The following is a 26,422-nucleotide window of genomic DNA, read 5'->3' as shown; positions in this document are numbered from 1 at the left end:
TCCTGAAGGAGGGACGGAGGTTTTCAGTCTTTTGAAGATGGAGGCACAAGTGCAGAAACACTAACAGGTATTTAAGGGGCTAGCACACCCATCCTACCTTTGCCACTTGTGTAAGGTCTCCCTTTGCTGCATACGATATAGGTGAAATAGTCTCAATCCATAGACCAAAGAGCCTGAAGTCTTGAAATAAAGATGTTACTGCAGGTGGAGAGAGATTAGGGAGTGAGTCCCTCACCCCCAGAGCGGGGTCCCAGCAGCAGAGCCCCCGAAGCCTGGTCCTTCTCCCTCGGCAGCCTCCCTCAGACCAGGGGCTCCCTGAGCATAAACAGAGTGGAAGGCAGAGGTCCAGGTGCAGCCTGAGACCGCGGCAGGACCCGGAGAGGGCCCGGCTGGATGGTGATTGGCTCAGGTCAGTAACGAGGTGCTTCTTTGACCAGAGGGACACACCTGATGCTGCAGGGAGGCCTAGGGCTCCGCTGCGTCTGAGTCCAAGTACTCCACAGTCCCACGGGGGAGGCGGAAGTGATCTGATCCAGAGGAAGATCCTGAGCTCTACCCAGTGTTTACATTTCAGTTTGTTTTGGAGGGACTCTTAGTGGAAGTGTTGAGACAACAATTCAAGCATCACTTGTTGTATGCCAACAAAACTTTTAAATATAATAATGAGGATTGGGAGACTGCATTTTTTTTTTTATTATAAGTAGTTATCTCTTTTTCACAATGACTAGGTAGCATTTTTCATAGGAACTAAAAATGTGTTAAGACACTTTAATTTACTGATCTAAAAATCAAGACTTTCTACCATCGAGGTGGAGGCACAGGAGTGAGAACAGCATGGGAATAACCCCAAGGCTGCTGGAAATTCAGGTCAGAGGAGAACGTAGTGACAGGCCCGGGGGACAGCGGACGGGGACTCACCTCTGGAGATGGGCGGTAGGACCTCTCCCACAGAGCCGCCCTCGGGCTCCTGGAAAAACACCCAGACCCCACTGTCACCTCTTCAAGAAGGAGAAAAAGTAACAGATTTTTTTGGTCACAGTGACATTTTGGCTCTTTCTCCCTAAGAAGAAAGAGACCGGCACAAGCTAATTGGGGAACAATGTGATAAAACAGGCCGGTATTAACCGGGCTGAAGTGTTCTGACCCCCCAACTTCTTGTTTACCCAAATAAAGCAGAACAAGATCAACCATTCTCATCTTACCTTTATCTTAACACCTTGGCATTTCTGTTAGAGACAAACACAAAAACACCACAAAAACTGTTCTGGTAACACCACTTGGAAAGACAGTACTGACAGGACACAGTCAGACAAGTTCCTATGCTCTATTTGAAGATATTTTACTGCCTACACTTATGACAGCCCACGAAAGGATTCCACGTAAACCCAAATCTAGAGATCTGGCTCAGAAAAACAGCCACTCTTTCCCCCAGAGGTAACTGTCTTTGGGTCTTTGGGCCAACCAGGTAGACAGGCAGGCACAGAGGCGAGCAAGCCGTAAGCTGGTGAATCTGCGGGCAGAGATTCACAAAAAGCCCATCTGGAAAGCAAGGAACACATCAATTTGGCACCAGCCAGTCACTAGAAGAACTGCACTTCTGAAGGCAAGTAGGGACTCAGATAAACCCCATAAAGCACTGTCCTCTAACGTTCAAATACCTGTGATTGTTTCTTCCCAAAGAACTAAGGAGAGTTCAAGTCAGAGAACATTAAAGTCCCTATGGCTCGACTGTAGACAGGAAACCAGAGCCCTCTTACCAAGCAGGCCCCAGGATCACAGACACCCACAGAAGTATGTCTTTGAGCCTCTGTGTCAGGGAAGATTTTAATGTACCCCATGTTATATGCCTCATTCCTTGTGGATTACTTCTTTGGGAAGATGAACGTTGGGCAAAATACTTCAGCTCTCTAAGCCTCAATTTCCTCATGGGTAAAATGAGGATAGTGGTATTTCCCTCAGAGGGTAGTTGTAGGATAGTACATGTAAAGCACTTAGCTTAGTATACAGAACACACTAAGTGAGCAGAAAATGTAGTTGTTGAGTGCTTCTACATAACAGAAGAGGAACAGCAGGTCCACGAGAGGAGGAACAAGAAACAAATATATAATACATGTCGTCAGGATAATGCATAGAGGTTATCTAAAAGCCATCTCTAAGACCAACTCAAGTCCAAGGGAAAGAAAACGTACAATCTTGGGTTCCAAGAAGGCTGAGCAGATAAATCAAAGACACTGTATGATTTGGAGGCAGAAAATATAACGTCTTCACATACAATACATCCAGAGGGACACGCACACAGCGTCACCCCGCAGACACAGCCCTCCTGTTAACTTGACACAAGACCAGCCCGTGATCTGCAGGCGTTAACAGTCTCCTTAGTTTCCCACGTCAAATAAAATACCAACCAAAACATTTGACATCTTTTGGTGAGAAATTTAGTCTGAAATTTAGGATTCCATCATTTTAAAACAAAGCCACTAAAATACAGTATCTGAAGAGGCCGCACCTGCTTCATTACAGATGACATCATGCTTCTGAGATGTGAACTACGAGGGCTTTCCCTCCAGGACTCCTGACTGCTCCTGAGCTTTAAGTTCTTCCAGTTTCTTCTCGTAGCGAGTCATGAACTCCTCATCAGGTTCAATGCCTGCGTTCTGCAAATTTTCCATGACCTTTTCCAGTCTGTGTACCGATCGGGCTCCCTCAATCTTTCTTGTGCTCAGGTACAGAGTGAACTCCCTGAAATCCAGGAGCTTACAGGTGTCCACCGAGCAGATGTTCTTGATGTCACTAGTCCTATCCAGATGAGGGAAAAACACCAGTCCTGACAACTTCTCCAGCTCCTGCAGGCTCACCTGGAACTCACTTAATTGGGGCTGGAAGCCAATGGCCTTGTTGGGCACCACGAAGGCCCCTAGTGCCAGGGGCTCAGCAGACCTCGGGCTTCTGCGCGCCAGGATCACCTTGTAGAGGTGGGAGGGCACCGCCACATTGTCCTCGCCGATCACCTAAAAGCAAAGCAGCCATATTTGCGATGCTAATCTGCACTAGCAGGTCCCAAATTTTTCCTAAAAAGCTTTAAGATGCATTTCTGAAAATGTACTTACAAACTACCCCACCCCACCCCCAGTGGATTTAAATTCAGCTGCCAAAGGTAATAATAAACCAAGACACAGATTCACAGAGAAGATGAGCATTTAACAGGTAGATTCTGCTTGTCTTTAAAGCAATGCCACCCCAAAGAGCAGGGGTCCCATTCTCTGCTCCGTCTGTAGGACAAAGGGATGTCAGGAGTGAGTCCTGGGTTTTTTAATGGACAAGAAAAACTGTCACCTTCTCTCTGTCTCATAATCAGAACTTCTGGTGCTCCTAACATTCAAAGGTCAAAACGGCCAGCTTGGGGAACTCTCAGCTCTAGAAATAAAAATATGGCCTTAGTTTACCAAATTCACTAGGGAGCTAAACAAACAGCCTTTCAAGAAGCAGCCAGACACACCACATCAGTATTACCACCTCCAGTATCACCTAGCCTGTGGCTCAGTTTCTAAATTACATTAGGTAAATGTAAATGCTGTTTGCTCAGAGCTCTGCACACTCTGGGGTCTGCTCTCAAACACAGAACCCCTGAATGTGTCATCAAATCAAACGCTTTGGAAAGGTATCCACACAACGAAAAAGCCAGAGCCAGGGTCACGCCTGAAAACAACTTGGTTGCCTGTGTAGGTTGGCTGTAATAATGAAATAACACTGTTATGAAACCTTTTCAAATTTCCTTCCAATTGGCTTAGAAGCCATTATCTGTTTTCTGGAAAAGAAAAAAATGAACGTCCACTTCCTTAATGGTCTCCAGTAAAATGACACAATCCAACTACAATAAGCTTGGGGTAGTACTGCTCCTCCCGGGCCCGCGCTTCCTCGGCAAGAGGCCTCCCTCCCAGGCCAAACCCGCTTGCTGTGGGGGGCCCCGCTGGGAGCCCCGATAAGGCAGAGGGATGAGAGCTACAGAGGATTCTCTTCTGCTTTTCCCAAGCTCCTACCTACACGGCGCACAGCCTAACAGCTCCGAGGCCGTCTGCTGCCTAACACGCAGGGACGTCCCACCGCCAAGGCCAGCTGCAGGGCTGCAGGGAAGACCCATCATTCCACAGGAATGATCTCTATAACTGTCTTGGAAGTTAGTGAAAGTGGTTGGTCAGGGTGCAGTTTAGAGTAAGGTTTATGAAACTACACAACCCCCTCCAGCGAGTCATTTATGCGGCTGGGAAAATAAACATGCCCTTCAAGACAAAAAACATACTGAAAGTGAACGCGATGGAGGGTCACAACTAGCCCACAGATCACCAACAGATGCTAACTCAACACTGCAGCTCAGAGGTCCTGTGCCCGGCACTGCTGGAAACACTGAAAGGAATAATCCTGAAAGTAAATGCAGCTGGTGCTGCTCTCAAGAAGCTTCCCATCCAGGGGAGGAGTCAACACCCACAGCCTTCACTGCAGGCAAAACGTGGTGAGACGCTGATACAGAGCAGCAGCAGCGCTGAGGGGATGGCTGCAGCTGAGCCACAGTTTACAAGGTGGAGGGGGGGGGTGGGGGGCGGTTAAATGGGCTTCAGGTGGTCCAGGCACTAACTAGCTGGGGAGCCAACAGTTAAGCAAATCCTTGGTGCCCCCTGGTGGACATCCTCCATCACTGCAGCACAGATCTCAGACTCCAACTGCCAGGAGACCAGTCACTTGATTATTTTCTCTCCTCATGGACTCTTTCTCTACAAATGACAACTCTCAAAAATAATTAATTGGTTAGGCCATGTGCTGCCAACCAGGGCTTCTAACCAGGTTTATTAAATTCCAGCCAAAAGTAAAGAATTTTAAGATTCATGGCTTTACCTCATGGAAATGTACCATTTCTATTAGATTTTCAAAAACTCTCACATAGCTAGAGGACCTCTAATATTACTTTTGAGAAACCTCATGGACACAGAAATTCCTACTAAGAACCACAAAGTGTGACTCTTCCACCCATGACGGTCTCAGAATATTTCAACAAAGGGGCCGTAAAACACTATTCCCAGAAATAAAGAGAATAATGGAAACCTTAGCCACTATCTATCTTCTCTGATTCAGTCTGCTTTGTTCTCAGGAAGTAAACATCTTTAATCTGCCTAATATAGGAACCAGTCCTATTTGCAAATTCAGAAACCTCATTGTTTCCTCCTTGAATTTAAAACTTAAAAAAAAAAATCCTGAAATATTTTAAAGCTATCTTCTTCTCTGTAAACAACTCAACCTACATAATAAATTCTTCCCACTTTCAGGAAAACTGGAAGACTTTCAGAAAATGTTTCTAGAAACTAGGGTACTGAAGCAGAATGGTTCAGCAGATTGAAACCCCACAGACCTGAGGCTTTGCACAAAGTTGCAAGTCATAGCCACTGGTATCTTCTTTTTTCATTCATAAAATGGGTAATAACAATCCCCAAGCTGTCTATCTCATAGAATAGTTCTGAAGATACAAAGACACGTTAAAAAAAAAAAAAAAAAAAAAAAAGATTTTGAAATCTGCAAGGCCTATGTAAAAAAGCTATTTTTGTAGTGGATGTCATTCAAAAGACAGAAATGCAATTGCATTGGTACAAAAGATGGTTCTGCAGAGGGACAGTGGGGAAACATGGGATCAAGCAAAATTAGACCAGTTCAAGGTGGACAATAGGGTTTCAGGAGAAGAAAACAGGTTGGACACAAATGACACCCTAAACAAAGGACTCGAGGGCTTAACGTGAACCAAGTCTCTCATATCAGTAAATCAGCAATAATCCTTTTCATATAATATTTAGGTATAAAAATACTTTACAAAGGAAATCCTTGCTGCTGTTAAATTACCAAACAGCACTCAACTCTTGTCAAGGCTGTAACAAAAACTGGAAATCAACTGGGAGTGACTAGAAAACACAATATATATAACAATCATAAAGCTGGCACTTGCTCGCGACCTGAAATTAGTTTCCGTACGTGCTGGCCTGCGCTCGTTCCCTCCTATCCAAGAGACAGAGATGACAATTTGCTCCCCCATCCCACCCCCAGCTCCACACACACAGAGCTGGGCCTTCATGCTGACTCAGTAACAGAAGAGACTGGCTGCAAACAACACCCAGGCTAAGCCTGCCCTCTGTCATGTCATATCTGCAGCAACTGTGCCTTAAGTGAAATAGCAAGCAGCATCGTGAGGAAAAAATATGTACCTGCAAGACTCAGATAGATGTAATGTATCTGGTTACGTTCCCCTGGTAAGACAAAAAAAAAAAGAAATTCCAAAAATAAAACTGTTGGACACATCAAGAGATGAAGCCCTTAAAATAAGGGTTATGCCAATCAAGTGAAAGAAAGAGACCATGACAGTGTGATAAACAGGGAATCTCCACCTGAGAGGCTGGAGGAACAAAAAGGGAGGGAGTCACAGGGGTGGGGAGTCAACAGGGGTGTGGCAGCCCTGCGTGCTACCTGTAAAGCCTCTGCGGGAGCTCAAGCCCTGGGAGATGGTGCTTCTCACACTAGGCACCTGTCCTGCGTAGGGGTGGGAGATGCCAAGCCAGTGAAACAAGCACCTTCCCAGACTCTCAATTCTACTAGGCAATTTAGGATGGGGGTGAGGAAATATTTAACACATAAAAGAATTTATTTCAATTAAAACAAATAGATATGGAAATGAAGATTGCATAAAGATAAAAGAGGAGATTTCAAAAAAAAATTCCTGATCACTACAGCTGATGCCTCAAGATCCCTGGAAGCATATTTTCGATTTCCTCCCCCCCAGGAGTTGTGGAAGTTTGGAAAATAATGCTGTAGAAGGAAAACACAGACTGTTAAGTACTTCTAACATCACCACCACCACCACTACTGAGCTGTCAAATCTGAAGCTCACTTTCTTGCCAGGTCAATTATAATGTTCAGGCCAGGATCTTCAGGTATGTTTCACCTGTCTTGATTCAATCTTTTCTAGAAATAGGCACATGGATGACCTAAGCTATAATAAAGGGGGTGATTCTGATTAGAGCTGTCAGATGACTCACTCTGATAAAATCACTGCTACCAATCTTCCCTCAGGCTCACATTCACTCAAGTCCTATGATGCTGTGATTCTTTCCTACATATTCTAGCAGACGTTTCTGCCTGGTTATAAGGAATCCTCCTTTTGGCCCATTTTCTGTTCTTATTTTTGCAGGCTAGTAAATATCACTTGTAACTGCTCTCCATCCACATCATTTTTTACCTCCTGGCCTTAAGCTTCTATATATGAAGAGCACAGCAATCCCTTCACTGTCGACTTTTGAGAGCTTAAAGAACAATACTACGAATGACTGGCAATTCTCATACAAGTAGAGAGACCCACCTTTGGATTTCCCCCTTGACAATTACTAGCAATGTGACTTGGACATGACCCCTCAAAACCTCAATTTCCTTGCCTATAAAAGAAGATAACCACTGCTTGTTTGTAAGAGCTGTTTGTGAGGACTGACTGGGATAGCATGAACAAAGCTACCTACATACTGGGTGGTGTATATGGCCCTCGATAAATACCAGCTCATCTGCTTCACTTCCTCCAAAGTATACACATATATGCTTCATTACCTAGGTAGAAAAGTAAATTAATACCTCATTTTTATTAGCTACATCCTCCTAAAATAAGGTTCAGAGTATAGTTGTAAACAAGAAGCAAATACTAAATGGATGGATTTAAGAAAACAAAACATGAATTGCCACACATAACTGCAAGATATTCCCTGGGAAACAGGAATTCATGATTCAAATACATATTAATTCCTTGAGAGGAAAAGACCCACCTCGAGGGCTGGGCAATGCTGTGTCCCCTTTCTCAGCATCACTAAAGGACATGGTTTTATCCACAATGATTTTATTATGAATTGCTAGAAAATAACCTGAATTTTAGCTGGGCATTCAAGGTTTCTACCACCTGGTGCAAACCTTCCCTTTTATTTTTTAATTTTTTTTTCAAAACAACTTTTTATTGAAGTATAGTTGATTTATAATGTTATAATATTGTATTAGTTTCAGGTTTACAGCAAAGTCATTTAGTTTTATACATACATGCACATATATATTCTTTTTCAGATTCTTTTCCATTACAGTTATTACAAGATATTTAATATAGTTCCCTGTGCCATACAGTAGGTCCTTGTTGTTTATCCTTTCCTTTTATTTTCATCTTCTTCCCTATACAAGTGCTCTAATCCAACTGTCTGAGGGACTTACTATTTCTCGGCATACATCCTACCTTTTCCTACCTCTTCCCCTTGCCTAGCTTTGCCTCCCATGTCTGTTTTCCTTAACCAAATTCACCCAAGTTTATACGTGTATATATTTGTACGCATACATATAAGATTTTTGGCCCAACTAAATTCCTAAAATGGTGAGCTCTGAGACAATGTTTCCAATTTAATTTACTAAAGGATCCTATTTTGCTTTCATGCTAATAAATATACTAAAGATTTTTAAGTTTAAAATTCCACCTGAAATCAAGTTTGATGCCAAATCTAACAAAAGCTATAATAGAAATTGTTAGTGAAAAATATAAATACGTACATAAAAGTAGATGTCACTTTGATATGATTCCAAGAAAGATGAAAAACTACATACCCAGTGAGGGATATAGAGTCCTATCAACATTCAACTTTACGTACACATACATAACACACAGAGTTATCTGCTTCCTTTACGACCAGGGTCTATAAATCTCCTTCTCAAAAAGCACTGGAAGGACTTCCCTGGTGGTGCAGTGGTTGAGAATCTGCCTGCCAATGCAGGGGACACGGGTTTGAGCCCTGGTCCGGGAAGATCCCACATGCCATGGAGCAACTAAGCCCGTGTGCCACAACTACTGAGTCTGTGCTCTAGAGCCCGCAAGCCACAACTACTGAGCCCGCGTACCACAACTACTGAAGCCCACACGCCTAGAGCCCGTGCTCCGCAACAAGAGAAGCCACCACAATGAGAAGCACGTGTGCAACAGAGTAGCCCCCGTTCACCGCAGCTAGAGAAAAGCCTGCGCGCAGCAACTAAGAGCCAATGCAGCCAAAAATAAATAAATTAAATTAAATTTTAAAAAAGCATAGGAATATTGAAGATGGAGAAAAAAGGCCTTCCCAACAGTGTGCCACTAAAGGCAATAGAATTCACATACTATGTTCTTTGGGGCTCTCTCCACCCACTAAAAACGGCTAAAAATAAATGTGGTGAACACACATGACAAGGCAAACAGCAGACCGAGTACTCAAGAATCAACTTGTCCAGATCTTGGTTTCTAAATACCAATCCCCATTAAAATGAACCAAGAGAAATGGCTGATTCCAGAGTTTGCCCAAGAGGAGTCTGGAACATCCTGTTATGCCAGAAAGTAGGAAGTGCAGAGAAACTTAGTGGAGTCCTCCTCAATATTACAGGTGTTCAGAGATTCCGCAAAATCTGAGTACAAGTTATTAAGTAAAAGAACTGATAAAAGTTGTTGACTCAAAGAAATTAAGAGAGAGAGATGACTCCCAGGATGTGAAATAGAGGAAAGAAGGGAGAAAGTAATCAAGAATGTAGTTTGAAGCATGTCATTTACAATTCCATATACAATCCTCCCACGAGAGGTACTTAAAGGTTTGCCGAATTAAAGATTTGCCAGTATGAGCATGAATAGGTCCTATAAATTAATATAGACATGGAAAACTAATGATATAGGTTCAGAGGCCCAGAATCTGAAAGAAAAGGCCTAAGACCAATAATGCTTTAAAATAAAAACAAAAAAACAAGGCCATTACTCAAAGTATACTCTTCAGGAAGCTGATCTTGACTGCCCTCACACATTCACCATTACGACACTAATTAGGGTGAAAAGAGCTGACAGGTCTCTTTTGAAACTCTCTTCAAGGCTACTTGAACATGCCTGAATATCATTCACGGATCAACTATTTAGGAGAAGCAAGGTTAAGTCTCTTTAGTGGTTAGTTTTACATATTCCAGTGTAATAAGAATTCTGGTCTAGAAAACATATACTAAAAGGTATATACGTATATATTTGTTTCATTCTGAATTAACTGCAAATTTAAAATGTGTAAGGATGGCATATGGAACACGTGCACACCCTTCACCCAGATTCATCAACTCAACATTTTGCCCAATTCCCTTTATCACTCTCTTTTTCTCTCTATTTTTTCCCTAACCCTTTTGAAAGTAAGTCATAGACACATCTTTCAGGATGTATCTCCTAGGAGCAAAGACATTCACTTACATAATCACAGTACAATGATCAAAATCAGGAAATTTAACACTGATAAAATATAATTATCTAATCTACAGACCTCAAATGTTACCAATTGTCTGAATAAAGTCTTATTTAGCAACTTTTGTTTTTCTGATCTAGGATCTGATCTAAGATAACACAATGCATTTTGTTTTCAGGTGTTTTAGTCTTTAGTTTTTAGTCTCCATTAACCTGGAACAGTTAATTTCTCAGCCTTTGTCTTTGACAACACTAACATTTTTGAAGAATGTAAGTCAGCTATTTCACGGAATGTCCCTCAGTTGGGGTTTGCCTGATACTTCTGCATGATGAGACTCAACATTATGCATTTTGGGCATAAATATCACAGAAGTGATCTTGAATCTTTAGTGCATCACACCAGCAAGTACAATTTATCAGTAAGTCCCATACATGCAATATTAACTCTGATCACTCGGTTAAGGGGGAGTTTCTCTACTGTGAAGTTACCATTTCTTGCTTTGTTATCAATAAGTAATTTGTGGAGGGATTCTTTTAGATTATATAAATGTCCTATTCGTCATAAAGCTTCTACTCTCTAGTTTTAACATCCACTGATGATTGTTTGAAACACATTACCATGATGGCTACAAAATGATTTTTCTCTTTCATTCTTACAAACTTATTAGTTGACAGTCCACGGTACACAGAAGCTTCTCCTTACACCCATGTGTTTACTTATGTATTAAGATATGGATTCCTATTTATTAGTTCTATAATTCATTTTATTTTGATATCAAATAGTTCCAGACACGTTAAGTTAGAACTCCATAAAGCTGATTCCTGTGTTCTTTTGACACGTCCTCACCATTTGTTTGAGTACTTACTTGCTTCCTGGCACAAGATGTTCCAGTTTGTACTTTCCCTACACCATCCCTGGAATCAGCCATTTCTGCAAGTGCCGGGTTCTTTCAGCAGGAGGTGGTTTTTTATGAAACCAAGATCTGGTCTCAGGGTACACTAATTGTTAATAGCATATCACTGCTTCTAGGCGCTTTTAGCAGACAGATAATAAAAATTATATCCAACTTAAGAAAAACAATACACCTCCCACAACACCATGTGGCCAAAACATATTTAACAGAAATATTCACACACACAAAAAAAAGCTGTTTCGTGAAATGCTCTTAACTACTGGTTAACTGTCCCTTTTAAACCTTGTATACATTTTTCTTCTACTACACAGTAAGCTAGTCATACAAATCTTTCAATTTTATGAAAACAAAGCCCACAAAAAACTGTAATTTGATCATTTAAGGTATAGAAGTGAAAGCTGGGAGAACCTATTCTCCAAAAGTAAGAGTAAAGAGGATTTACCAAAGCTCAAGAATAATTAGTATTAGAAAAATAAGAGAACACAGGGAGCTTTAAGGCATTTTTTCCTTCTAGTATTACAAAAAATACGAAAATTAGCAAGTTGATGAGAGGAGAGAGATTGACCTGCTTGGAATACTAACTCCGTTGCCACGCCTTCACTCCCACAAGAACCCCTGGAATACTCTGAGGGCATGAGCACCTGTGTGAACACTTGGAGACTTACACATCACTGCTCATCAGAGCCAGACGGGCTGATAATAAGCCAGTCAAGTGGGACAGAATACACCCTAAAATTGTTTTCGTTTTCCTAACTCTGTTTCTCGGATCATTCAATTTTATCACAGACCCCCTTAAGTAACCATGTAACCTAAGCAGCATTTACTAAACATCTACTAGATGTTCCCCCCAAACACACCTCCTCTTTGACGTTCCAGGAAGTCCTTCAATCCCTCTCCTTTCACTGACTCTATCACCTTTCTTCCTCCTCACCTCACTTCATTCCCGACCCTCTGTAGATCTCACAGTACATCAGTTCAGCTACCCTCTTGGCAGAATCCTTTTTTTTTTTTTTTGTTAATTGGGGTATAGTCGTTTTATAATGTTGTGTTAGTTTCTACTGTACAGTGGAGTTCCCTGTGCTATACAGCAGGTTCGCATTAGTTATCTATTTTATACATATTAGTGTATATATGTCAGTCCCAATATCCCAATTCATCCTACCCTCCTTTGCACCCCTTGGTGTCCATATCTTGGCAGAATCCTTAATCTTAGGCATAACAGAAGCTGTCTACAGCTCTCACACCACTAATTATACTCTCTTATATCTTCAATCTCCCTTTCCTTCAGTTCATAAAGTTCTCAAATATCGTGCATGTAAAAAAAAACTTCACCTTTTTAAAAAAAATCCAAGCATCTAAAAGAAAAGCTTTTCCTCCCATTTATTCAACTAACTGCAATCTGGATGTCTTCCTGAATTTTTCCCTCTTCTTCACCTAAAAAGTGAATTTGTGATTACTCTTTCCTGTATTCCTCTATTCCTCCTCACTCCATCTGCCTGAGCTCAGCCCGTGTCTGTAACGATACCTAAACCCCAGAATTCCGCTATTGATCTTAAGTGTCCTGCGCTCACACCGTCCATCCTCTGGAGTCCCCGTGCTTCCCTCCTGACTCAGTTCACTCTTACTCACCCATCAAGATCTAGCTCAAAAAGCTCCTCCTTGGGGGACTTCCCTGGCGGTCCAGTGGTTAAGACTCTGCGCTTCCAATGCAGGGGATGAGGGTTCGATCCCTGGTCGAGAAACTAAGATCCTACATGCAGCGGGGCCAGAAAAAACATCTCCTCCTCTGTGAAGTCTTCCTGACTCTCACAAATAGGGTTGGTCAGTTCATTCTGACACTTCATCTATGCGTTTATACATCAGATCACACTTTAACATAATTAACTGATAACATGTCTATTTCCCCTTCTAAATTGTGAGCTCCTTGAAGTCAATGCTTGCTTTTTAACCCATCATTTTATCCTCTATGCCTATCATTCCAACAGGTGATCAATAAATCCTGGTGAATAAATGAAATTAAAAAGTAGAATAAAGAATGAGATTATAATCTCATGCAAATAACATAAGCTTGAATATTAAAACATGTTCCTACCTGGTAACTAACCGTTTTTCTTCCATTGCTTCCAGTCTGAGGTAAGGTCAGCGGTCCAGATACTATCCAGACGTCCTCAAACCTCTCTGTCAGTTCTCGACAGTACATTTCTATTCTGAGAAACAAAGCAAAAAGATGTGTGATATTCTCACACATAAATGTAGAAAAAGCAGCAAACCATATCAAGTCCTTAGGAGAGAAACCAAGAATATTAAATTAGAGAAATCAATGTAAAGAGAATATGGCACAAAACACTATAAGCATATAAGCAATGTTCTTCCCAGTGTGTTTACTGCATGGAAAAACTTGAAAAATACACGCATTTATACAACTACCTACATTTTCCTGTGTGTGCATTCAACGTACAGTTTATAACTGAAATTTTGTTTTGTTTCCTCTCATATTTTTCTATGCCCTAGTTCTCAAATAAACTTTTTTCAAGAATTACATATAGGGCTTCCCTGGTGGCGCAGTGGTTAAGAATCTGCCTGCCAATGCAGGGGACACGGGTTCGAGCCCTGGTCTGGGAAGATCCCACATGCCGCGGAGCAACTAGGCCCGTGAGCCACAACTACTGAGCCTGCGCGTCTGGAGCCTGTGCTCCGCAACGGGAGAGGCCGCGACAGTAAGAGGCCCGCGCACCGCGATGAAGAGTGGCCCCCGCTCGCCGCAAGTGGAAAAAGCTGTAGCACAGAAACGAAGACCCAACACAGCCCAAAATAAATAAATAAATTAAAAAAAAAAAAAAGAATGTATCAAGCGTTCAGCAAAGTGCTTGCCACTCAATAAATATTTGTTAAAAAAAAAAAAAAAAAAAAGAATTACATATCATTTCAAAAAGTTGATATATCTTTTTTATGTAACTACTCCTATTGTAGGACAATTGGGTTTATCCTGACATTTCTTAAATAATGCAACATTGTATTAATTCCTTAGAATAAATTTCAAGGGCCAGAATTACTTTATTGAATAAATATTTTAATGATGCTTGATTATATGTAAAACTAATATTTTTAATGAGATTGTACAAATTTACTCTATAAACTCCAAAATACGACACAGCAGTTTCACAAGAATCTTTACAACACTGGGAATAATCATTTAAAAACTGTTCTTGCTAATTTATTAGATAAAAATGGCAAGTAGTTTTATTTTTTTTATTTTTTAAATAAATTTATTTATTTTTATTTTTGGCTGCGTTGGGTCTTTGTTGCTGTGCGTGGGCTTCTCATTGGGTGGCTTCTCTTGTTGCAGAGCACAGGCTCTAGGCACACGGGCTTCAGTAGTTGTGGAACTCGGGCTCAGTAGTTGTGGCTCACAGACTCTAGAGCACAGGCTCAGTAGTTGTGGCACACAGGCTCAGTTGCTCCACGGCATGTGGGATCTTCCCAAAGCAGGGTTCGAACCCGTGTCCCCTGCATTGGCAGGTGGATTCTTAACCACTGCGCCACCAGGGAAGCCCTGGCAAGTAGTTTTAATATGCACTTTGTTATACTGCAGTTGGAAGCAATTTATGAGAGGTAACAATGCATGACATCATTCCTCAGTTTCTGTATCTAAAAAGTAAAATCAACATTACATCTTATAGCATATACACCCAATTAAAGGTAAAGTTTTCCTCCAAAAAGTATATCCCTTGAAAAAGGAAAATGTTAAATGCTTCCGAAGGTATGTAATCAGTCAGAATATGGAAAGAAAACTCTATAGGACAAACATCCCAGATCTTCAACCAATAATCTGCGGGGGCAGGGAGAAGAGGAGAAGCCTACAGATTAAAAGGGACTGAAGAGATATATTACCCAAATCTATGTGTGGACTGTGTTAGAATCAACCAAAAAAAAAAAAAAAAAGGTAAAAACCGGCAGGGAAATTTGAACACTGATTGTAAAATTGTTAATAAGGAATTACTGAATTACTGTTACATTTTTAGGGGCAATGACAGTACTGTGGTTATATTTTTTAAAGAATTCTTATCTTCTAAAAATATATATCAAAATATTTGTGGGGCTTCCCTGGTGGCGCAGTGGGTGAGAATCTGCCTGCCAATGCAGGGGACACGGGTTCGAGCCCTGGTCTGGGAAGATCCCACATGCCACGGAGCAACTAGGCCCGTGAGCCACAACTACTGAGCCTGCGCGTCTGGAGCCTGTGCTCCGCAACAAGAGAGGCCGCGATAATGAGAGGCCCGCGCACCGCGATGAAGAGTGGCCCCCGCTTGCTGCAACTAGAGAAAGCCCTCGCACAGAAACGAAGACCCAACACAGCCAAAAATAAAAATTAATTAATTAATTAATTTTAAAAAAATTTGTGGATAAAATAATACATCTGTGACCTGCTTAAAATAATCTGTGTAGGGGGAAAGGAGGGTATGTAGATGAAACAAATGTGGGCCATGACTGATAATTGTTGAAGTCTTTTTTAGTGTGAGGTGCTCTCTTCATTATTTCAAACCACACAGTAATGTTTGGGGAAAACGCAATAGCATGAAATATTTGTACCAGTTTTAAATGCTTAAAAGATCCCCTGACAGAACTGCATGAAAGCATCAGAAAAATACAGAATGCCCAGATGATTTTATACAGTAGCCCCCCCCATCCACAGAGAATACGTACCAAGACCCTCAGTGAATTTCTGAAACCGCAGACAGTGCCAAATCCTATATACACTATGTTCTTTCCTATACATATATACCTATGATAAAGTTTAATTTATAAATTAGGTATAGTAAGAGATTAACACAATAACTAATAATAAAATAGAACAATTATAACAATATACTGTAGTAAAACTTATATGGGTGTGGTCTCTCTCTCTCTCTCAAAATATCTTATTGTACAAATTTAATGACCTTTCCATCTAAACTAAGCACTTATGCTTAGTGGGCATAACTTTTGCAGCTCGAGATGCAACAGCAGAACTAGCATGAGTTCCTTTTTTCTTCTTCACAGTTTCACAGATATAAGATTCCTTTTTACCACAGATCTCAACCATCTCAGCATACAATTTTTTTTCTTTCTTAAGTCAACTTTTACCTTTTCACTTAAAGGAAGCACTTTACAGCTTCTCTTCAGCAAATCCAAGTTGCTAGCAACACTACTCTTGCGTTTGCGGGCCATTATTAAGTAAAGTAAGGGTTACTTGAACACAAGCACTATGAAAGCGAGACAGTTACTGACCAATGGGGGGAATACGCTGTACAAAGGGAGGATTCACATCCCAGGCAGGACACAGCAGGAGGCGCTAGATTTTAGCAGGTTACTCAGCAACGCGCCAATTTAAAATTTATGAATTGTTAATTTCTGGAATTTGCCACTTAATATTTTTGGACTGCGGACGGTGAGTAACAAACAGCAAAAAGCAAAACCATGGATAACGGGGGACTACTGTAGACAGCTTCTATCAAAAACTGGTAATGGTTATGTTCAACGGTACCAAAACTGTTCTTAAAAAGCTCAGCAACTCTTTAAATACAAGGGAGAAAAATACAGTATCCTCTGCCTATAAACATAGTGTTCTACCGCCTCAGTAATAAGATTTTTAGTAGTTTCTTCCAGAACTTGACTTCTGACCATAGGAAACATGACCAAAATGGCTGGCTATGTTTTCAAGTCTATACTTCCAAATCTAGCAAAGAAAACTAGTCCAAAATATTTATCTTCAGTAGTGTTAGCATTTGAAAAACCAAAGGCAGAAACAGGTGCTAGGCACACATTCTCCTGTCACATCACTCATCTCCCACAGAATCACATTTTAAAAACTCTCACCCCTCACCTGTTCCAATAACCAGCATTATTATCAAAATTCTGAGGCACGATATTAGAAAGGTAAAAGGTTTCAGCCATGGCTTTCTGTGAAAAGAAATAAAAACAGTAACTTGCACTGAAATACCTTTCCCTTTGAGATTTTACAAAGGAGAGACAACCAGTTCCTTATTCATACCTTAGCTCCAGGCAATTACAGCAACTATCTGTTTAGATAAACAAAAGCCACAGCTACTCCATGACAGAAAGCTCAATAATGATTATTCAGAATAAGGCCTATAACAAAAGAAGTAGTTTGGTGTGCTGCTTTTCTTCACAATTTATAAAATTCAAACCTATAATGTAGACTCTATGAATGAAAAATTTCCAGTATAAAGCTAAAAGGTGAATTCTAGTGCTAAGCCTCTGGCAGAGGATTTCTCAACAAAGGGCAGCTTTCAGGAGCACAGTAGTATTTTAGTACAGTGCAAACACATTAGTTCAAGAGTGGCACAAAAAAGTCCTATTCTTCTGAATTTCTAGCCACCATGTGTTCATTCATCTCATACTTCTGACCTGTAAACCCAAGGCTCTGTCACTGGATTTCCTTTCATTGGTCTACACTGCCAAGGCCACCAAATACCCTCTCATCAAACAGTGGCTCTCAGCCTTGGATGCACATTGAAATAACCTAGGGAGCTTCAAAAATATCGATGCCTGGGTCCCAACCCCTAGAATTTCTGATTTAACTGCTCTGGGTTACAGGTCTGGGCATCAGGATTTTTTAAAACTTCCCAAGGTAGTTACAATGAGTATCCAAGGTTAAGAACCACTATCTTAATGATAATAATCACCAATTCATGCAATAAATGCCAATGTCAGAAAAGACATTTCTCGCCTTTTTTTGGCAGAGAAATTATCCTAAATTAAAGGAGGCTAGAGAGACATGACAACGAAATGTAATATGTGATTCATGATTAGATACTGAATCCAAAAAAAAGTTGTAAAGGACATAATTGGGAAAATTTGGCAAATCTGAATGAGAACTGTATACTGGATATTATTGTACAAATATACAAAAATACACTTGCACACATTTCTTGGTATAATGATACACCTGACATATATTCAAATATCCTCATCTTTAGACAATACAATCTCCCGAGCAATCTACTTAGGCATGAAGTGTTACAATGTCTGCAATTCACTGTCCATGGTTTAAAAAAATGCATATGTAAAATATATGTATCAAAATGTTTTTGCTGTACTATCCTCAACTTTTCTACAAGTCAAAATATTTTTGCTGTGTTCTTTTTTCAACTTTTCTACAGGTCTGAAATTTTTCAAGATAAAAATGAGCGAGTAGCTTTAGCTCCTAGTGGCTTTCCAGTTCCCTTTTGCATAGCATTTAGTTTTCCTCAACCTGTTTAAAAATGTCTGAGCATCTGAGCAAAGAAAGGAAGTGAAGTCAGGAAGAAAAATACAAAATAGGGTATGAAAATTCTCAAGTGTTAGGGTTTGGCTCCTAGGTTTTTAATTTCCAAGTCCCATGGTACACATAATACCAGCCCTGTGTTCCCATCCCTCCCAAAAAATATGCCTACAGATGAGAATTTGTTATCTCCTGCTGGAGCCATGTGGCCTCGTGACCACCCACTGCCAACATAATCCTCGTTGAAGGCACTGAAGGTTGGAGGGATGTTGGGATCTGGCTTGAATTTACAATGTTTTCTGTCTGCATCACCTGAAGAAAAACACACAAAATGGTAAGTTACCAGTGGACAAATATCCCTCAAGATTCTCTAAGCAAGGCAAGCTGCTTGTTGCTGGCTGGTATCTCTCTGAGCAGCTAGTACTTAGTGACAGCACGCATGTCTCAAGTTCCTGGGATAGCTCAGATACTTCACCTGAATTTAGCAAGGACTAGTCCAGGAAAGAATGTTTTTCATACAGTGCAGCTATCTCATCTCATATACTTTTGTTTCTGGCCTTTCAAGTTAAAGGGGAAAATACCTTGGATAGTATCTATGTAAAAGCAATGACCAATCAAATAGCTGAGCTGTATAAAAAGCTTAGTTACTAAATACACTCTTGCTTTTTAAAAAAGACCCCCACGGGGACTTCCTTGGAGGTCCAATGGCTAAGACTCCGTGTGGGGTGCGTGGGTGCGATCCCTGCTCGGCAAATTAAGATCCCACGTGCCACGTGGCATGGCCAAAAAAAAAAGACCCCCATGTATTGTATGTTGTACAACGGTATTTGACAAGTTTATATGTACTGAAATAATGGATATATATAGACACAAAACAATTTGTTCTGGGCAGGCACAGCCTAGAGAAGGGAGAGAATGCCTCTGATATCTTGCTTACTGCCTCTTAAGCCATGACAAAACAAACATTTAGGTTATGAGATCAATCCAGAAACTCCTGACACAAAATATCTGAGCACCACACAGGAGAGACAAAAATCTCAATTTTACTTGTATTCTGATACCTCCAGAATAGTTTGCCACCGTGGACATCAGCGAATCCTAACACTATGTTTTCCACTGTCATTAGGACAGGCCTTGTTAAACTATAAAAATTATGAGGACAAATGGAATATACTCAGGCTGCTACTCAAAAAAGTGTAAAATGGGGATTAATGAAGTTACTGATTCTAACGTCATTTCATTCAATCAAGAAAAAAATTAAATTATCAGACCCCAAGGTTCAGAGTAAAGTATCTAATGTCTAGCTTCTTAGAATCACCCCATAAAAAAAAAAAATAATAACTGTAAACAGAGAATTACTAGTAAACTTCTCAAAGCGTCATTACCATTGGAATCGCTTCCTGGTATGTCTGGTTTTCTTTGTCTGGTGCTCACTGCCCTTGAAAAATCATTTGGGGGCGGGGGGGGGACTTCCCTGGTGGCGCAGTGGTTAAGAATCCGCCTGCCAATGCAGGGGACACGGGTTCGAGCCCTGGTCCGGGAAGACCCCACATGCTGCAGAGCAACTAAGTCCGTGCGCCACAACTACTGAGCCTGCGCTCTAGAGCCCGAGAGCCACAACTACTGAGCCTGTGCGCCTAGAGCCCGTGCTCCACAACAAGAGAAGCCACCGCAACGAGAAGCACGTGCACCACAACGAAGAGTAGCCCCCGCTCACCACAACTAGAGAAAGCCCACGTGCAGCAACAAAGACCCAACACAGCCAAAAATAAATTAAAAAAAAAAACAAAAAGAAAAATCATTTGTGGGAATTTCCAAAATCCTAGGATGAAGATGCCTCCCTGAAGAGAGGATGTAAACTTACTTCTGTCCAGTGTCTGGAGGCATTAGCAGTGGAGGACCACAGTAAACCAAGCTCAGGGTTTAAGGTTCTTTGATCTGTACAGGCTACATGGCTTTGGGCTACAAGTCTGCATGACAGCCAGTTTGTGGCCTCAACTTCTCTAGAACAAACTTTTTATTTTCCTTTTTGATCCTTGTCTGCTCAGTGCCAAGGCAACCTTCCGTGTAGTTCCCTATGGTGGGCAGGCAAGTAAGTTCTGGTTCACCCTTCCCTGAGGGTGCAGCCCTCTGGGGTTCCAGGTTAATGTGGGAAGGGTCTCCTGTAAGATAATCTACCTTGGGTGAGCCCTAGGTCTTGCCTTCAGTCCCCCTGACCCCATAAGGCTGCAGAACCAAAGGCAATGTGGCTTTGGTTTACCAGGGCCACCCTTACCCCTCTGGATTCTGGTATTCCCCCAAATATTGGCCTGGCAAAAAAGCTCTACTATCATGTTGCCTCTTCATGTTTTGTTTGTTTGTTTGTTTTTAAAGCCAGGATCAGAAGCCAGGAATCTGGCTTCTGAGACCATATTTTTTTTTTTTTTTTTTTTTTGCTGCACTGGGTCTTCGTTGGGGCACATGGGCTTCTCTCTAGTTGCGGCGTACGGGCTCCAGAGAGCGTGGGCTTAGGTGCCCCGCGGCATGTGGGATCTTAGTTCCCCAACCAGGGATCAAACCCGCGTCCCCTGCATTTGAAGGCAGATTCTTAACCACTGGACCACCAGGGAAGTCCCTCTTCATGTTATTTTTTTTTTAGTGATTTTTTTTTCTATATACTTTTTATATACTGCTAATAACATTTCTTGTTGTTTTTAGCAGGAGAGTTAATCTAAATAACTTAGTCTGTCATAACTAAAACAGAAGATGCTTTACACTATAATAAGTAAATCACAGGTATATTGCTCCTTGTTTTCAAATATTAATTAGCTCTATTTTACCTCCTCAAAATTACACAGCTCACGTGATTTACAATATGAAACAGTGCTTTTCTTATATGCCTCTGAAAATGATAACTGAACAGCAAGATAAAATTAGTAAAGCTGAAATTTCATCTTGGGAAAATTTTTGTATTTAAAGGAAATTTATCACGCTTGAGACTAAATCAAGTGAGTTTCTCTTGATGTAAATACATAATCAATTTCACCTGCTATGATAAAGTTTATGCCTACATCAGTTTCCTTCTAGCAGCAAGCATATTCCAAGCCTCCCGCTATTCTGCTGGTTAATGTGTACTCTATAAAGGCACACACTCATCTTAATATCAGCATTTTAATATATTTAAACATAGCATGCACTGTAAAGCAATGGAGAAATAATTTGTGGGCCATATAGCAAATTAACAGGCAAATAAGAGAATGGGAATAAAACAACTATGACAAAAAGTAATATCCTTAATATAAAAAAGAACTCCTACAAAATTCAAAAAAGAATATCCCTGGGACTTCCCTGGTGGTCCAGTGGGTAAGACTCCGCACTCCCAATGTAGGGGGCCCGGGTTCGATCCCTAGTCAGGGAACTAGATCCTGCATGCATGCTGCAACTAAGAGTCTGCATGCCACAACTAAAGATCCTGCATGCCTCAACTAAGACCCGATGCAGCCAAGATAAATAAATAAAATAATTTAAAAAAAGAATATCCCTATTGAAAATCGTAAAGAAAAATTCACAAAGAAAGAATAATTCACAAAATATTAACCCTCACTGGTAATCAATAAACGTAAATAAAATCAACTAATAAATTGGTAAAGCTCAATAATGCTCATTATGTGTGAGGGCTGGGAGAGATAGGACAAATAATGATGGTGGGAGTGTAAATTGGAGTAGGCTACCTAGAAACCAATCTGACGTTGACCAGCAAGATCCGGTCATCTTAATTACAGGAACGCACCAAGAAACCTGAGGGCACGTGAACAGGCTCACACACCTGCCTGCCTCTCCAGTCTCATTTCACATCACGTTCTCCCTTGCTCCAGCCACACTGGCCTTCCTTGAGTTCCGTAACCGAACCAAACTCTTCACATGGGGGCCTTTAAAGATGCAACTGTGCTTCTCTTCCCCTGCCTGGAACGCTCCTCTCCATACCCCCGCTGCCCACCCAACTCCTCTGCCTGAGTGACTGCCATCCACTCTTCAGGCCACTTTCTTAAAGAAGCCTCGCTAATCAGTTATCAGGTTCTCCTGTTATAATCTCTCATCGTATTCTTTACTGTTCCTTAATTATACTATCCCAACTTGCAACCATTTTTCCTTCAGAACAGTTATTGCCAATTGTAATTATACACTTATGATTATTTGATAGGTCCACCCACCCCCTCCCCAATTCAAAGTGCCTTGGGGGTAGAGACCATCTACTCTGGTCACTGATATAACCCCAAGGCTCAGCACAGTGCTATGCACAAGGTAGGCACTTAAAAAGCATTTGTGGGCAGGCCCCGGTGCAGACCTGGCCAAGTCCAAGAACCACACCATGCACAACCAGTCCCGAAAGCAGCACAGAAACGGCATCAAGAAACCCCGATCAGAACGGTATGAATCTCTTAAGGGGGTGGACCCCAAGTTCCTGAGGAACATGCGCTTTGCCAAGAAGCACAACAAGAAGGGCCTGAAGAAGATGCAGGCCAACAACGCCAAGGCCATAAGTGCACGTGCTGAGGCTATAAAGGCTCTCGTAAAGGGACTTCCCTGGTGGCGCAGAGGTTAAGAATCCGCCTGCCAATGCAGGGGACACGGGTTCGAGCCCTGGTCCGGGAAGATCCCACATGCCGCGGAGCAACTAAGCCCGTGCGCCACAACTACTGAGCCTGTGCTCTGGAGCCCACGAGCCACAAGTACTGAGCCCGCGTGCCTAGAGCCCGTGCTCCACAACAAGAGAAGCCACCGCAATGAGAAGCCCACGCACCACAATGAAGAGTAGCCCCCGCTCGCCACAACTAAAGAAAGCCTGCGCACAGCAACAAAGACCCAATGCAGCCAAAAATAATTAATTAATTAATTTTTTAAAAGAGGCTCTCGTAAAGCCCAAGGAGGTCAAGCCCAAGATCCCAACGGGCGGCAGCCACAAGCTCAGTCGACTTGCCTACATTGCTCACCCCAAGCTCGGGAAACGTGCTCATGCCCTCATCGCCAAGGGTCTCAGGCTCTGCCGGCCAAAGTCCCAGGCCAAGGCTCAAACGAAGGCCAAGGCTGCAGGTGCAGCTGCGGCTCCAGCTCAAGCTCAGGCTCCCAAAGGTGCCCAGAACCCCACAAAGGCTCTGGAGTAGAGACCTTTATCTGCCAATGTGAGGACAGAAGGACTGGTGTGACCCCTGGGCTGCTGTCTGCATGGGGCTGGTATCCTCCTGTGCTATTTGTACAAATAAACCTGAGGCAGGAAAAGAAAAAAAAAGCATTTGTGGAGGTAATGAATGAGTGGTGCTCATTGCAACAATATTTATGACAAAGCTTCCAATTCATGTGTCAAGATACAGATCCTCTCAACCCCTGAGACAGCCTGGAAGGGTCTAGGGCGCCCTGGTTGCCAGGCAGGGTCCATTTATCTAGTGAGTCATACAAACACCATCATTTTCTAAATGTGCTGTAAAGTAGAAAAGGTTAAAATTATTAATAATCCTCCTTGTTTTAAATTTGGAAACATCCTTCTTCAATGCCTTTGCTTCTAACCACCTACCCATTATCTTGCTCTTGGATATATGTTCAAGAACCCATCTAGGAACCCGCTTTGACTGATCATAAGACAAGGCATGGTTAGTGTAGCACTTCGTCTCTGTTCCAGTTAAAGGGAATCCAAATTGTTCTAAGAGAGCCCTTTGTGAAGAACCTAAAAATGAAAAACAGGGGAAAAAAATAACAGTTAGTGACTATTATTAGGAATAAAAAATTATAAGGAAGGGGGTAAGACAAAGGACTGACTCAACAATTTAATCAACCAGGTGATCTCATTTTTGCAATTACTTATAAAGCAAAGAAAAGAGACTGTAGGCAAAATACTGGTTTTGCCTATAAGCAGTTGTATAGTTCTATCCAGGTAAACTGTAGCTATTTCATTAACTGTTGTTTTCTAATTAAAAAAAAATTTTTTTTATTTTTCTAATTTATTTATTTTCTTATTGATTGATTGCTGTTGGGTCTTCTTTGCTGCCCGCGGGCTTTCTCTAGTTGCAGTGAGGTGCACAGGCTTCTCAATGAGGTGGCTTCTCTTGTTGCTAGAGCACAGTTTCAGTAGTTGTGGTGCACGGGCTTAGTTGCTCCGAGGCATGTGGGATCATCCTGGACCAGGACTCGAACCCGTGTGCCCTGCATTGACAGGCGGATTCTTAACCACTGCGCCACCAGGGAAGTACCTCATTAACTGTTAAATAAGGACCTGATCTTGCTGGTCTTTCACATCAAATTTTCAAATCTCTGCCCCACAAAGTACAGTGTATACAAAAGCAGCAAAGGAAAAACTCCTGTCATTACTAGTCATTGACATGATTGAATGCGAGACAGCCTACCTACTCATTATGTTCTAAGAGTTAATGTGGGGACAAAAGCACAGCCTTTTAAATTTTTTTAAAAGACCATCGTTCAGGGGCTTCCCTGGTGGTGCAGTGGTTTAGAATCCGCCTGCCAATGCAGGGGACACGGGTTCAAGCCCTGGTCCGGGAAGATCCCACATGCCGTGGAGCAATTAAGCCCGTGCGCCACGGCTGCTGAGCCTGTGAGCCCGCGTGCTACAACTACTGAAGCCCGTGCGCCTAGAGCCGGTGCTCTGCAACAAGAGAAGCCACCGCAATGAGAAGCCCGCGCACCGCAACAAAGGGTAGCCCCCGCTGGCCGCAACTAGAGAAAGCCCGCGTGCAGCAACGAAGACCCAACGCAGCCAAAAAAAAAAAGACCATCGTTCACTGACACTCTTCCTCAATGTTCTGGTACTGAAGCAGAGATGTGTGCTGCAGCAAGACAGTGGTAAAACTGGTATTGCTTTTCCTAGTGGGAGAAACCAAGCACGCACGGAACAGGGAGTCGGTTTCCAAATAATTCTCTCTCGATGCGCTCTCCAGGCTTCAACCCACCAGAGTTGCTCTCTTGCTAAATGCCAAGTATCAGGAGGAGCAAGTTAAATTAGTGTATCCGAGACAGAAAGAAACGAGCATGAGCTCATTTATTTTGTCAAATATAAGGTACACCTGGTAACCTGCAGATTTACATCCTTTGAAGAAGGGCCAGCGGGTATTCTTCATTTGAACGATGATAAATTGAGGACAGTTAACTGATCTGCTAAAACTATGTGTTCATTCGTTCATTCATCCATACGTACTGGATGCCAATTATGTACCAGGTACAGGGCTGGTGGAGAAGAACACTGACACCGTCCGAGCGCTTATGGAGCTAACAATCTAGGGGAGGACATAGACAATAAAAACAGACATGTCGGGGTAGTAGATCCCCAAGGGGAAGGAAGTACATGGAGCAGGCAGGTGAGACGCAACGCGGGGAGAGGAAGCCGAGCCGGGAGACTGCAAGGCAGACGACCAAGGGCCGGGCGAGTGGAGACAGCGCACGTCCATGGTTACGGCTCCTGCCCGAGGTAGCAGCCCGGGCCCGAGACCTGGGGACCCACACACTCACCGTCCGGCTCCCTCACCGCCAACGCTGGCTCAGCGTCCCGACTCCGGAGAAACTGCACGACAGTTAGCCCGGTTCCCATAGCGCCCGCGACGGCTCCAGCCACGAAGCCACTCAAAAAGCGTCGGGAGCCTCGGAGGCGTGAGGCAAAAGTTTTGGCAGCCATCTTGCCGAGACGCTAGCCTTTTGCCTTAGCGCATGCGCACTCCAGGTCAGCCGCCTAAAAGCCAATCGCAACCGCGGGATCAAGACACGCATGCGCTACCTGGAGTCGCTGGCCCTGAGCCTCTCAGGAGACACCGGAGGCCAGAGCGCAAGCGCGCGACCCCTGGTGACAAACCTGGAGCCCCAGGCGCGTCCCGGCTCCACCCCTGGTCCCCTGGACCGGGTGATGGGTGAGAGTATGACGCCTTGAAGGCTCAGTATGTGCACATACAGTCCTGAGAAGAAAATACTCTTAGTCCCGTTTAATAAGTG

At 42.4% G+C, this 26,422-nt stretch overlaps 1 protein-coding gene across 2 annotated transcripts; it reads right to left on the bottom strand.

Moving 5' to 3' along the window:
* Positions 1-141: 141 nt before the first annotated feature.
* On the bottom strand, positions 142-26,117 carry EXOG (exo/endonuclease G). 2 transcript variants are annotated; one of them, XR_009701480.1, is made up of 7 exons: positions 25,949-26,117; positions 24,006-24,155; positions 18,630-18,769; positions 17,057-17,133; positions 13,286-13,400; positions 919-3,008; positions 142-173 (listed from the first exon to the last, which is right to left on the bottom strand). XR_009701480.1 is itself a non-coding variant. In XM_061195257.1 (6 exons), exons 1-6 carry the CDS (start codon positions 26,109-26,111, stop codon positions 2,547-2,549), a joined length of 1,107 nt encoding a protein of 368 aa, XP_061051240.1. In that variant the 5' UTR covers positions 26,112-26,117; the 3' UTR covers positions 712-2,546. The 2 variants fall into 2 exon arrangements, 1 of the variants encoding a protein (XP_061051240.1); XM_061195257.1 differs by lacking the exon at positions 142-173 and having other exon boundaries at positions 712-3,008.
* Positions 26,118-26,422: the final 305 nt, after the last annotated feature.

Source organism: Eubalaena glacialis, chromosome 7 (assembly GCF_028564815.1).
Source record: "Eubalaena glacialis isolate mEubGla1 chromosome 7, mEubGla1.1.hap2.+ XY, whole genome shotgun sequence".
Classification (NCBI taxonomy): Eukaryota; Metazoa; Chordata; class Mammalia; order Artiodactyla; family Balaenidae; genus Eubalaena; species Eubalaena glacialis.
The sequence above is the reverse complement of the archived record's forward strand: the minus strand, read 5'-3'. Positions and strand labels throughout refer to the sequence as shown.